Here is a 14888-nt window from a genome sequence, read left to right as displayed (position 1 = left end):
GCAAGAGAAATTTACAAGATTTTTGTGGTCTTGGGAATTTCACACAGTCCATCCTAGAAGTAGTAAATAAAACTTCAGTCTCAAAAGAGATGTAATGAATATGTGCTTCTGGAGCCTACCTATAATTAGAATTTCTTGGTCAGATGACATAGGCAAAAAGGATCTATCCCACAATGCAAGTGTCATGTTATAGCTCCAGTTGGTGCAGACAATGTAAAATGACTACTGAGAAGAACAGACTTTAAGTATGTAAGATATCAACGAAAAGCTTATGTATCAATGCACAGACTACAAATACACACTTAGCACTTTGAAATATGTACCGAGTGTACATATCAGTTTTTATCTTTACTTATAAGGTACAAAATATATTCCATGGGCATGTCTATAATAGTCAACAGTGCATTCTGTACCAAAATCATGAAAATTTGACAATATTTTAAAGGAATATTTACAACACTGAAAATAACATTTATGACTTGTACAACAGTTCAGGGAGACACTAAATTTGTGATCCTTAATAAATAATAAATAATGATCATTAAAAAAAGCTACAAAACCATATTCACAATGTTAATTACTCTGTAGAGTCATTTCCGTAAGAAACAGTTTGAACAATAAAAACAGGCTCAGACTTCAAGGTGAGAAGGGACCATCGTGATCATCTAGTCCAGGGATCTCAAACACGCGGCCAGTGGGGCTATTTCCTGCGGCTCGCCAAGCAGCCCATGTCCGCCCCCGCAGCCTACCTCCAGGCAAGGGGTGGGCAAACTACAGCTGCAGGATTGCCCCCCTCGAGCCCCGCGCCGCTCCCTGCAGCTGGCATCACGTTCCTGCGGCCGGGGAGGGGGGAAGAAGCAGAGGGCTCCATCCATGTGTTGCCCTGGCTTCTAGGCACCACCACCCCACAGCTCCCATTGGCCGGGAATGGGGAACCACGGCCAATGGAAGCTTTGGGGGAGGTATCTGGAGGCGCGGCAAGCAGCGCACAGAGCCCTGCATCCCCCTCCCCCAGGGGCCGCAGGGACATGGTTCCAGCTACTTCCTGGAGTGGAGCGGGGCCGGTAGCCTGTCCTGGCCTCAGTGTGCGCTGCTGCCAGCCCAAAGCCCTCCTGCACCCCACCCCCCAACTCCCTGCCCTGAGCCCCCGTTGCATCCCCCACCCATTGCACAGCCCAATCCCCTGCCTTGAGCCCCCTGCCTGCACCTCAACCCCCTGCCCTGAGCCCCCTGTCTGCATCCCACACCCCTTCTGCACCCCAATCCCCTGCCCTGGGCCCCCTGCCTGCACCCCAACCCCCTGCAGCACCTCAACTCCCTTCCCTGAGCACCCGCACACCCCAACTTCCTGCTCTGAGCCCCCTGCCTGAACCTCAACCCCCTGCTGCACCCAAACGCCCTGCCCTGAGCCCCCTGCCACATCCCACACCCCTCCTGTATCCCAGCTCCCTGCCCTGATCCCCCGCTGCACCCCACACCCTAACCCCTTGCCCTGAGCCCCCTGCTGCATCCCACACCCCTTCTGCACCCTGAGCAAATTGCACCCCAACCCCCTGCTGCACCTCAACTTCCTGCCTGAGCCCCTGCCACACCACTCATACACCCTCCGGGGGCACGGAGGGGGCGGAGCTCGGGTGGGGACTTCAGGGAAGGGGTTGGAATGGGAGCAGGGAAGAGGTGGGGCCTCATGGAAGGGGTGGAGTGGGGGCAGGGCCAGGGGCAGCGAGGAGTGTGTGTATCAGTGATGAGGCCCTCGGGCCAATAAACTAGCCCTCATGCGGCCCTCGTGGTCATTTGAGTTTGAGACCCCTGATCTAGTCTGACCTCCTGGTCTCTGCCAATCTGACCTGGGGGAAAATCCCTTCCCGACCCCATACATGGCAATCAGTTAGACCCTGAGCATGTGGGCAAGACCCATCAAGCAGACACCTAGGAAAGAATTCTCTGTAGTAGCTCAGAGCTCTTCCCATCTACTGTCCATCTCCAGACACTGGGGATTTTTTGCTACTAGCAGTTGCCATTGGGCCACATGCCATTGTAGGCAGTCCTGTCATACCATTCCCTCCATAAACTTATCAAGCTAAGTCTTGAAACCAGTTAGGTTTTTTGCCCTCACTGTTTCCCTTGGAAGGCTTTTCCAGAACTTCATTCCTCTGATGGTTAGAAAGCTTTGCCTAATTTCAAGCCTAAACTTGTTGACGGCTGGCTCATATCCATTTGCTCTTGTGTCCACATAGGTGCTTAACTTAAATAACTTCTCTCCCTCCCTGGTATTTATCCCTCTGATATATTTATGTAGAGCAATCAAATCTCCCCTCAGCCTTCTTTTGGTGACGCTAAGCAAGCAGAGCTCTTTGAGTCTCCTCTTATAATGTAGGTTTTCCGTTCCTTAGATCATCCTAGGAGCCCTTCTGCATTCAAGTTTGTATTCATCTTTCTTAATGAGAGACCAGTACTGCACACAGTATTCCAGATGAGGTCTCATCAGTGCCTTGTATAATGGTACTAAAATTTCCCTGTCCCTACTGGAAATCTAGGACTGCATTAGTCTTTTTTACAGCCACATTACATTGACAGCTCCTATTAATCCTGTGATCAACCAATACATCCAGGTCTTTCTCATCCTCTGTTGCTTCCAACTGATAAATCCCCAGCTTATAGCAACAATTCTTGTTATTCCCTAAATACATAATTTTGCACTATTAAAGGGTTCATACGTGTCTTTAAATCGTAAGCTTAACAGATCCTGGGCCCAACCTTGGGAGAAGGTGCAAAGATGGTGATGAGAAAAGTGGACAGTTATTGGGTACTGATGCAATAAAAGAAAGGAATATATAATAAGGGGCAGAGATATGAAGGGCCTTGAAAATCCCTTCAAATTATATTCAGAAGTGATTTAGTTCTTAAATTTTCCTCTGCACCTAACAATCAAGCCTGCACATTTTACTCCTTACTCACACCGGTGAACAGTTACTTGCACAAGTAGTCCCTTGTCTTAAATGAGGCTACTAATGAGTGTAAGTGCTCATTTGTGGTAACTGATCAACAAAAAAACCAAACCAATGACATACTGGTAATAAAATAACCTTTCCTCCTCTGCTTCAGGTGAATGCTCTAATTACAAGATCTGCAACTGGCAGATTTCCCTTCACTGTTAATAATTTTTCAATTACTTTAAGGTCGATTTAGCATCTTTCAAAACTAAATAAATTTAGCTCTTGCAACCTCTTGTCATTTTCCAATATTCTCTATCTTCTTTTCACTTCTTTGGAGCACTTTAGTCTTCACTGTGCTTAAATTAAAAAAATGGACATTGTCATAATCTTCCATATTTTTATCCTTCAAAAAACTATGAACCCAACCATTATTTGCCTTTTTAAGCTATTGCTTCTTAATCAGCAAACATCTTCAATTAGTTATGCAAGACTTTTGCCAAATCACCTTCCCCAAAGTTTGGGGTTTGTTTTTATTGTTTTGGTTGGGGGGGGGGGAGGGGAGAAGGTTATATTATGTAATATCTGATTTCTGCACATTTTAATTTTGTCTTCCATTATTATGTTCAAACTTCAAAATTACTTAAATTCATCTGAAATTTTACACTTTTGAAAAAACTAAATAAATTCAACTTCATCAACTCACTATCCATTTCAAGATTAATAGTTTTACTTTTTCAAAGTTTGACTGAATTATATTTGCAATAAAAGACTGTCATTCTGCAGTAGTTTATTTATAAATAAATAATGTCAGGGAACAGTATATGTACAATTTATTTATTTTTTTAAAGACAAATACTGTTCTCAAAAATATAAATAGCCATGCTCGTCCATTTGACTACCCCCCTCTCCTGACTACTGTAACTCAGTTGCCTCGGATGGCCCAATCTTACCACCCACTAGACACTGCTTCTGTTTTATAGCAGAAGAGGGAAACAGAGAGGGGCTCTCTCTGTCACAATTCCAACCATCAGTGTTTCTCCCCAACCCCTAGAGACAAGAACATTGACCCCAATACTAACCTCCAAGATACGCCTCTACCACTTCTCTCCAATTCAAACAGTATCCTTTCACACCAGCTGTTTGTTACCACTTCACACCATTTTAATCTGACAAAGCTTAGCCCTCATCTTTTTAGGTTTTTTACTCATTAATATCTTACATATGGTCTTTCTGAAAATCCAAGTAAATTACGTCCAACTGGTCACCTTTATCTATTTGATTAACGTTTTCCAAAGAACAGGTTACTTATGGACAAACAATAAGAAAGCAGATTTCAGAGTAGCAGCCATGTTAGTCTGTATCCGCAAAAAGAACAGGAGTACTTGTGGCAACATAGAGACTAACAAATTTATTTCAGCATGAGCTATCGTGAGCTACAGCTCACTTCTTCGGATGCATAGAATGGAACACACAGACAGGAGATATTTATGCATACCAACAGGAAGAGTCTAATCAATTGAGATGAGTTATCATCAGCAGGAGAAAAAAAACACTTTTGAAGTGATAATTAAGATGACCCATAGAAGGTGTGAGGAGAACTTAACATAGGGAAATAGATTCAATTAGTGTAATGACCCAATCATTCCCAGTCTCCTTTTAGGCCTGAGTTAATTGTATCTAATTTGCATATTAATTCAAGTTCAGCAGTCTCTCTTTGGAGTCTGTTTTTGAAGTTCTTTTGTTGCAAAATTGCCACCTTCAAGTCTGTCACTGAGTGGTTAGAGAGGCTGAAGTGTTCTCCCACTGGTTTTTGAATGTTATGATTCCTAATGTCAGATTTGTGTTCATTTATTCTTTTACGAAGAGACTGTCCGGTTTGGCCAATGTACATGGCAGCGGGGCATTGCTGGCACACGATGGCATATATCACATTGGTAGATGTGCAGGTGAACAAGCCCCTGATGGCGTGGCTGATGTGATTAGGTCCTATGATGGTGTCACTTTAATAGATATGTGGACAGAGCTGGCATCGGGCTTTGTTGCAAGGATAGGTTCCTGGGTTAGTGTTTATGTTGTATGGTGTGCGGTTGCTGGTGAGCATTTGCTTCATTATACTAATTGAATCTATTTCCCTATGTTAAGTTCTCCTCACACCTTCTATGGGTCATCTTCATTATCACTTGGAAAGTTTTTTTTCTCCTGCTGATGATAGCTCATCTCAATTGATTAGACTCTTCCTCTTGGTATGCATACTTCCACCTTTTCATGTTCTCTGTATGTATAAATATCTCCTGTCTGTGTGTTCCATTCTATGCATCCGAAGAAGTGAGCTGTAGCTCACAAAAGCTCATGCTGAAACAAATCTGTTAGTCTGTAAAGTGCCAAAAGTACTCCTGTTCTTTTTAATAAGAGAGCACTGTCCCTAATAGGTTCCACTACTCCCAAATGTCTGACTGTTTTCTTTTTATAAAAAGGAGTTGTCTCTTGTAAATAGTGTAAATTTTAATAGTAAAAACCTAATCTAAGTAAAATTTAATTTAAGTAAAAACACAATCACAATGAATAATTATTTTTGAGAATTGAGGAGTTACCCCAGAAGAATCTAAGAAAAGTTAGCACTGATTTTCAAAAATTGATGTGCAATTGTATCAATTTCTGCTCTATAAATCTAGCTTCCATTTCCAATAATAATAAATCACCAAACTAGAAGATAATAGAATAAGCTATAATCACAAATTTCATTTTGTAATACTATCAAAAAACAAAACAAGATGAAGGGAATGAAGCTGATTAACACTTAATTTCACAAAATATTTGACAGTGTCTCTCAACATTTTACTCTTTGCATTAGTTTATATCAGCTCAGACATGAATACTCATGTGCACTGAAAACTCACTACAGCAGAACCCCAGAATTCTGAACACTAGAGTTACAAAGTGACTGGTCAACCATATATTTGGAACCGGAAGTACACAATCAGGCAGCAGCAGAGACAAAACAAAAAACAAATACAGTACTGTGTTAAATGTAAACTACTAAAAAAAAATACAGGAAAATTCAAAAATTTGACAACATAAGGAGCTTGTTTCATTTAAATTAAGATGGTTAAAAGCAGCATTCTTCTTTTACATAGTAAAGTTCAAAACTGTATTAAGTCTATGTTCAGCTGTAAACTTTTGAAAGAACAACCATAATGTTTTGTTCAGAGTTATGAACATTTCAGAGTTACGAACAACCTCCAATCCTGAGGTCTTCATAACTGAGGTTCTACTGTAAATACTTGTAAGCAAATGGCAACAGTATAATTGCAAAGTATATAATTGGGGGATATGCATTATTGGCATCATGCATGAATATGTTAGTTCTGATCTTATTGAACATCTTCATCAGAAGAGGGAAGAAACAGCATATTAATTAAATTTGCAAGTGATATTAATGTACCAATGTTAAGAACCCCAGCAAAGAGAGAAATGACACAAGAAAGATGACAATGAGGCAGATCATAAAATAAGACTGAACTTGAAAAATGTGAGCTAGTACATTTTTGGGGGATTCTTGATGGGAAGGATAAACTTGGGAAAAACTAATACTGAGAAAATCCAACAGGTGAAAGTGGAACAGCAAATTAGAAACGAGTTTGCTATGCAAGATGTTAGAAACCTCAAATGAAAGCATGAGAAATTAGCAAAAACATCCCATCATGCATGATGGAATTTTTTTCTCTTATGCATATTTTATTTGTGAGGTACACTGTATCATGAATAGGGCCCTACCAAATTCACGAGCCATTTTGATCAATTTCACAGTCGTAGGATTTTTAAAATAATGAATTTCATGATTTCAGCTATTTAAACCTGAAATTTCACAATGTTGTAATTCTAGAGATCCTGACCCAAAAAGGAGCTGTGAGATGGTTACAACTAGTGGGGTTGCGGTGCTTTTGTGCTGCTGCTGGCAGTGACCCTACCTTTAGAGCTGGGCAGCTGGAGAGCAGTAGCTGCTGGCAGGGGGCCCAGCTGTGCAGGCAGAGCCGTTGACAGCAGCAGCGCAGAAGTGAGGATGGCATGGTATTGTATTGTCACCCCTACTTCTGTGCTGCTGCCTGCAAAGCTGGGCCCTCAGTCCACAGTCCCTACTCTCTAGCTGCCCAGCTTGTAAGGCAGCAGTGCAGAAGTATGGGTGGCATGGTATGGTATTGCCAATCAGACTTCTGTGCTGCTGGTGGCGGGATGCTGCCTTCAGAACTGGGCACCTGGCCAATAGCCGTCGCTCTCTGGTCACCCAGCTCCGAAAGCAGCACAGAAGTAAGCATGGCAATACCATGACCCCCTTGCAATTCTCATTTGGGTCAAGACCCCCAATTTGAGAAACACTAGTCTCCCCCATAAAACCTGTATAGTATAGGGTAAAAGCACACAAAAGACCTATTTCACTGAGGGAGACCAGATTTCACAATTCGTGACACATTTTTCATGGTCATGAATTTGGTAGGGTCCTAATCATGAATACACACATACGAATATCAAGACAAAGTTTGCCAAATCAATCTATTTATGGGATTCCACTGTATGTCGCTTGCCTAATGCGCACATTATATCTGTGCCAAATACATGGGTTATTTTTAAGAGTTGTTTCTGTTAACGTGATACAAATAGATATTGAATCAGTTACTAAATGACAAATTCTGCAATTAAGGTCAATCACTCCAGTTTAGAATCACGTCCTATCTGTTTCCTTTGTCCCCACAAGCATTTCTTTTTTAAAGATGTGCAAGGGAACAGATGCAATAGAAAGGTAACAATCTTTCTGTTTGACTTTGGTGTGAGTGGATATGGAATGCTGCATTTAATTCTGGGAATTTCATTACAAAGAAAGTATTAGCAAATCAGATGAAGTTTGGAGAATACACCCACAAGTGAACAGGGATCATAGTGGAATTGATTTATGAGGAGATTAAAAAAAACCTAAATAAGCGTAACTTGGCTATGCTATGACTATAGAAGGGAAGGCAAAGGAAAACATGATAACAGTATACACTATCTCAGGGGTGGCCAACCTGTGGTTCCGGAGCCACATGCGGCTCTTCACAAGTTAATATGTGGCTCCTTGTATAGGCACAGACTCTGGGGCTGGAGCTATGGGCGCCAACTTTCCAATGTGCCATGGGGTGCTCACTGCTCAACCCCTGGCTCTGCCAAAGGCTCTGTCCCCACTCCCCACCCCCTCCTCTGAGCCTGCCATGCCCTCGTTCCTCCCCCACCCCGAGCCTCCTGCAGGGCACAAAAAAGCTGATCAGGAGTGCGGGGAGGGAGGAGGCAGCGCTGATTGGCCGGGCTGCCGGCAGGTGGGAGGCGCTGGGAGCAGGCAAGCTGATGGGGGGCTGCTGATGTATTGCTGTGGCTCTTTGGCAATGTACATTGGTAGATTCAGGCTCTCTCTTAGGTTCAGGTTGGCCACTCCTGGACTATCTGAAGGGTGTAAATACCATAGTACGTGAGGAGTTAGACAGACTAGCACAAGAAGCCCATGCAAAATGAGAAAAAAATCATGTACTATCAGGAGCACAAAACAGTATCCCAAGAAAAGTGATAATTTAACATTTAAACTAGGCTAGATGAAAAACCAGTAATTGTATAATATGGAACAATTTGGCATCCAGAGAAGGATAAATTATATGACCTCAAACTTCTATTAAACATTTCCCTATATACATATATACACACATATATATATACACATATATACACACGCACACACACACACACACGTACATATGTACAGGCCAGCTGGAAGGCTTCAGAAGTCAGTGGAATTTGGTTTTAATTAACACTGCTTATAATTCAGCTATGTGGATCAATTAATTTCCAAAAGCCATTTCTCAGTAGCACAAAATACAGATCAGAGAGCAATCATTTGTAAATTGTCAGATAGGAAATAATTTCTTTGAGTTTTACAAAGGTTGCAAAGAATTTCACACCTTTTTGAGTATCACTTTCTAGCAGATAAATGTTTTTACAGCTTGTGGCAGTGCCAATCAAAGCTAATTATAACCTTATTGAGATGCTTTGGCACAGAGGCAGTAGGCCCAAGGGATGAAGCAGATAACTTGTAGTCAGAAAAAATAGGTTATATTTAGGGCTGTTGATTAATCGCAGTTAACTCGCGCAATTAACTAAAAATAATTCATCACAATTAATAGAATACAACAACAGAATACCAATTGAAATGTTTTAAATACTTTGGATGTTTTTCTACATTTTTATATATATATTGTATTCTATGTTTTAATTAAAATCAAAGTTTATATTATTCTTGATTATCTTTCACTGTGCAAATATTTGTAAACATAAGAAACAGTATTTTTCAATTCACCTCATACAAGTACTGTAGTTTTTTTTTGTTACATAACTGCACTCAAAAACAAAACAATGTAAAACTTCAGAACCTACAAGTCAACATGATCCTACTTCTTGTTCAGCCAATCACTAAGACAAACAAATTTGTTTACATTTCCAGGAGATAATGCTACCCTCTTATTTACAATGTTACCAGAAAGTGAGAACATGCATTCGCATGGCACTTTGTAGTCGGCATTGCAAGGTATTTACGTGCCAGATATGCTAAACATTTGTATGCCCCTTCATGCTTCTGCCATCATTCCAGAGGACATGCTTCCATGCTGATGATGCTTATGAAAAGAATGTGTGTTAATTAAATTTGTGATTGAACTCTTTGGGGAAGAATTTTATGTCCCCTGCTCTGTTTTACCCGCATTCTGCCATATATTTCATGTTATAGCAGTCTTGGATGTTGTTCATTTTAAGAATACTTTCACTGCAGATTTGACAAAATGTAAAGAAGGTACCAATGTGAGATTTCTAAAGATAGCTACAGCACTAGAACCAAAGTATAAGGATCTGAAGTGCCTTCCAAAATCTACGAGGGATGAGGTATGGACCATGCTTTCAAAAAATCTTAAAAGAGCAAGACTCCAATAAAGAAACTACAAAACCCAAAGCACCAAAAAAGAAAATCAACCTTCGGCTGGTGGCATCTGACTCAGATAATGAAAATGAACATGCATTGGTCTGCACTGCTTTGGATTGTTATCAATCAGAACCCATCATCAGCATGGACGTATGTCCGCTGGAATGGTGGTTGAAGCATAAAGGGACATATGAATCTTTAGCGCATCTGGCATGTAAATATCTTGCGACGCTGGCTATAACAGTGCCATGAGAATGTCTGTTCTCATTTTCAGGTGACATTGTAAACTAGAAGTGGGCAGCATTATCTCCTGCAAATGTAAACAAACTTGTTTGTCTGAGTGATTGGCTGAACAGAAAGTAAGACAGAGTGGACTTGCAGGCTCTGAAGTTTTATGTTGTTTTATTTTTGAATGCAATTATTTTCTATACATAAGTCTACATTTGTAAGTTCAACTTTCATGATAAAGCAATTGCACTACAGTACTTGTATTAAGTGAATTGAAAAATACTACATTTTTGGTTTTTTTACACTTCAGATACTTGTAATCAAAAATAAATATAAAGTGAGCACTGCACACTTTCTATTCTGTGTTGAAAATGGAATCAATATATTTGAAAATGTAGAAAACATCCACCAATCTTTAAATAAATGGTATTCTATTGTTTAATCACGCGATTAATTTTTTTAATCACTTGACAGCCCTAGTTATATTACCAATTCTGCCGTTGACAAGATAGCAAGTAGTTTAACCTCTGTACTTCAGTTTTTCCACCTAGTGTACAAAATAGGGAATCATCTTTACCAACCTTTTTAAAGTATCTTGAGATCCTTTGATGGAGCATGCTACGTAAGTGCAAAGTAGTAGTAGTAGTAGTAAAAAGTTTAGCACGATTAGGTCCTTGCAAGATGGACATTTTTCTCTCATGCCCATTTTATTTGTGATGCACACTGTAATGTGAATACATACATATTATATGATTATCAAAATAAAGTTTGCCCAAATCAAACCTTATTTATGGGATTCCACTATACATATGGCCTGCCTGATGCTCATTATATCTGTCCAGATACAGAGGTTATTTTCAACACGTTTCTGTTAGACACAAATAGATAATGAATCAATTATTAAATTACAAATTTTGCAGTGAAGGTCAATCAGTTCAGCTCAGACTCAATCACATCCATCTTTCTCTTCTCTTTCCCTTGTCCAAGCACGTCTTTAAACCTGTGCAAGGGAATCACCATAGAAGAACACCACACCTGCAATCCTGTTCAGCAGACCTGCCTGATAATCCCAGAGGAACAGAGATTTTGACAAAATCAGGAGATTCTCCTGTCTATAAAAAGCAGGGAAGCAGCCTGCGTTGTGGCGTGCTGGGGAAGGGATATGAAGAGAAAAGAGGACAAAGGGATAGGAAGCGAAAAACAAAAAGGGAAACCTAGAGAAGAGGAATGGGTGGTAGGTTCTTAGTCTCAAACATGGTCACTTTGAGAACCAAGTAGTTAGTTATTAGGAGCACGGATAGAGATGTGATCTACAGCAGATTCATTCTTGCAACTCACCTGTAAATGGTTGGAAAACCCCCTTTCCTATTACAATTCTTACAGCATGCTAATAACTAAGGCTATGTCTACACTAGCACTTTTGTCAGTATAACCTATGTCACTTAGAGGTGTGAAAAAACACCCCTTAGACCGACATAAGTTACACCAACGGAAGTGCTGGTGTGGACAGCATTTTGTATGGGGGGAAAGCTTCTCGTGGGCATAGAGCAGCTACATGAGCGATCTTACAGCGGCACAGCTGCATTAGTATAGCTGTACCACTGTAAGCTCGCTAGTGTAGACATGGCCTGCGAGAAGTGGCTCTAGATAGTTTGTGAATGACTAGAGCTCTAACTCCTTAGCCTATGAAGGGATGGGAAGATGAGAGTTCTCTATCTAGCAACTTGCTCTGACCAACTGAAGGCTAACAGGCTCTGGGCCTTGTCTACACAGGAAAATCAGGATGCTTTCTTCACTATGCAACTACTCTGGGAAGCATCAACAGCAGAAGCTGTAGTGTAGTATAGGCAATACTACAATAGCATTACAATAGTAATATAAGCAGTAGTCAATGATAGGGTTACCCAATACGAGATTAACCACCATATCGATCTTGAGGCACAGAGGCTGAGTCGTAACCAGCAGCAGACATCGATGGTAATCTCTTCCTCAGCATCCAGCTACCTATGCGCTTCATGTAGCAAGGATTGGCACTCTCGCATCAGTCTTTTTAGCCACAGCCATACTCACAAGACATAAAACTGTTGTCAGTGTCATCTTCGGTCAGGAACGACAACAATTGTAATGTAGAAAATAAAGATGCCAAGGTCTTTTCTCCACTACACCTCCTACTATTGCTACCACTGCTGGAGAATTAAAGGTCCCAGTTATTCTAGGATGGACAGGGCCCAGATTCAGCCTCTCTCAGCACAAAAGATTTCGACACATAGGGAGAGCAGAAGAGTACATGGCATCACTCCTCTTCCCTCCTCTTCACGTTAAGAAAGAGACACGAAGAAACTGGAGCCATTCAAAGAAACAAGGGAAGATAAAATGGGAGAAACAAGAGACGGGTAGGACCAGACACCCTAAGCCCCAGCGCAGCAAGGATCCGCAGAACAGCCCCAACTCACAGGTGAAACTGACAGAGAACATGACAGAGACTGAGGACCACACTGTGACCTGGGTGCCCCCGGCTGCCAAGCCCTGGGACACATAAGGCTCAGCGTCCTGTCACCGGGTGCACCGGGCTGAGGGGACGCGGGTGTCACGCCCCCCACACGCTGCGCGGCCGGGGCGGAGCTGCCAGCGCCGCCCTTTCCCGGGGGGTGCGATGCGGGGCAGCGCAGGCGCCAGAGGGGACGGCCGATGTCCGAGGGGCTCCGAGCTGCGTCTCTGCCTCCCCCAAACAGCGGCCGGACCTCACAGTCACGGGCCGGGCCCAGGCGCCACCGGTGCCGGGCCAGGGAGAAGGGGTGGGGAGGGTCGACGTTACCTGCAGCTCTGCCCGCTCCGCCTCCCACTCGGCGCGCTCCGCCTCGAAGCGGCCCCACTCGTGCTGCAGGAAATGCAGGATCCCGGGGACGCTGTACTGAGCCCGGGCCGCGGACACCGGGGCCGGGGCGGCCGCCGCCAAGGAGCCCCCCGCGGCCGCCTCCCCCGGCTCCAGCCCCGGCCCGGCCCCGCCCGGCGGCAGCAGCAGCGCGTTGTTGTTGTTATTGTTGCTGAAGAAAACGCCGGGCCCCGCCTGCTCGTCCATGGCCGGAGCCGCCGCCCGCAGCCGCCGCGTCCCGGCAGCAGCAACAACCTGGGCGCGCCCGCCCGCCCGCCCTCACCGCCTGACAGGACGCCCCCGCCGGCTGCTACCGGGGCCTGGCGGGGACAATTCCAGCGCGCGATCCGCACCGGCCCGGCCCGCGGCACTCTGGGAAATGTAGTTCTGGGGCCATTCTGCCGGGGAGCTGAGCGCAGACAGGGCAGGGGCTGCCCCTATCCGCCCTCGGTCGCCGGCTGCTCTGCTCCTCACTTCCGAGAAACGGAAATCACACCAGGGAAAACACATCCCTGCGTCAGCTGCTCAGACAAGTGCTCTGCCCCCGGGCCAGGGGCGGACAGGCGCCTTCCAGGCGGACCCTCACACACTTCCGTTCCTCCCACCCCGCAAAAGCAGGGGCTGGAGGGAGAATCTACGTAACCCTCACCCCAAAACCAACCCCTCTCCCCACGTGTCTTCTCTCCCTGGGAGCTGGCAGCGGCCCATGACAGGTGCATCAGACAGACGTACAGAGCCACACGTCAACAGCACCGTGAGAAATGTACAAATTCCAGAGGAAATTAACCATTTCTCATCCCAGCCCTTAATCACGAGAACTACTCCTGTCCTCTGTAAGGCTGGGTGGCACACTCTAGCACAGAGGACAGTCAGAGACAGGCTGTCAGTTGTATCCAGAATAATCACTTTCTGTGCAGCATGTTAAGATTTTCTGCAAGAGCAGCTTTGCATAAAGCTAAGGCAGGTCTGTTCAGCGATGCATCCCCTACAGGCACTTTCTACTCAGAACCGTCAACGGCCTTTACCATGGGAGGTAGTGAAGCAAGTCTGTTCACTGGTTACAGGAGCCTCTGAAGACTAGGTACTAGAGGGAGGCACAACACAGTGAGACTCAGGCTACACCCCACCGTTAGGTCAACATAAGCAGCCTTCACTTAAATTTGTTTCTTGCTAAAATAAGTGCTTCTTGGTGCTGATTTAGCAACACTAGATCTTTGAGCAACGTAAAGTCAGTCAATGTAGTCAGTTCAACACAGTGTCAGTGTAAACACTGCATTGTTACTGGCTTTCAGGAGCCATCCCACTATGCCCCACACTGACAATACAATGAAGTGCTCCCGCTAAGGATGTGCACCACTAACATAAGAAGCCAAGCATGTGCGCACACACGCAATTTAATAACTGCGGTGGCTGGCTCTAGGTTGACAATTTTGTAGTGTAGACATGGCCTTAGCCAGCATGTTACAAAACTACATTGTTAAAAATGGCTGGAGCAGAAAGGGTCATTTTTCTCAACTGTTAGGAGGATGGAGACAGGGAACTGGGGCACTGAAAATTATGGCAGTCCCCTCCTCCCCAGCCTCAGGGAGGAAAACTCTCAGATGAGCTGCCTGGAGGAGGACTTTTGGAAAGCTGTGGTATTGTAAGGGTTCAGCACAGGAGGATCTTCTGAAGACTGCTCTTCCCTGCAGCAGAAGGAAAAACTGGAGTGCTGAGACCGGTAAAGCCATCCCATAGAACTGCAGCGGAAGGAAGCTTGTCCTGGAAGCTCTGTTCTCCCTAGAGGGGGAATGCTGAGTAAGGTCACTGGACCATATTACAGGAAGTCTCATGGGAACCACATCCTCCTCTGAAAGGACAGTGG

General features: G+C 43.9%; 1 protein-coding gene across 3 annotated transcripts in view; it reads right to left on the bottom strand.

Moving 5' to 3' along the window:
* STRN (striatin) overlaps nucleotides 1–13260 on the bottom strand; it is a 113777-nt gene extending 100517 nt beyond the window's left edge. For all 3 annotated transcript variants that reach the window (XM_050950294.1, XM_050950295.1, XM_050950297.1), the window contains exon 1: nucleotides 12968–13260. In XM_050950294.1, coding sequence (XP_050806251.1) covers nucleotides 12968–13231 — 264 coding nt within the window. In that variant the 5' untranslated portion in view covers nucleotides 13232–13260. The remainder of the gene's footprint in view (nucleotides 1–12967) is intronic.
* Between the last annotated feature and the right edge of the window lie 1628 nt (nucleotides 13261–14888).

The sequence above is a fragment of the Gopherus flavomarginatus genome, chromosome 4 (assembly GCF_025201925.1).
Source record: "Gopherus flavomarginatus isolate rGopFla2 chromosome 4, rGopFla2.mat.asm, whole genome shotgun sequence".
NCBI lineage: Eukaryota > Metazoa > Chordata > Testudines > Testudinidae > Gopherus > Gopherus flavomarginatus.
This window is presented reverse-complemented; position numbering and strand designations above follow the sequence as displayed.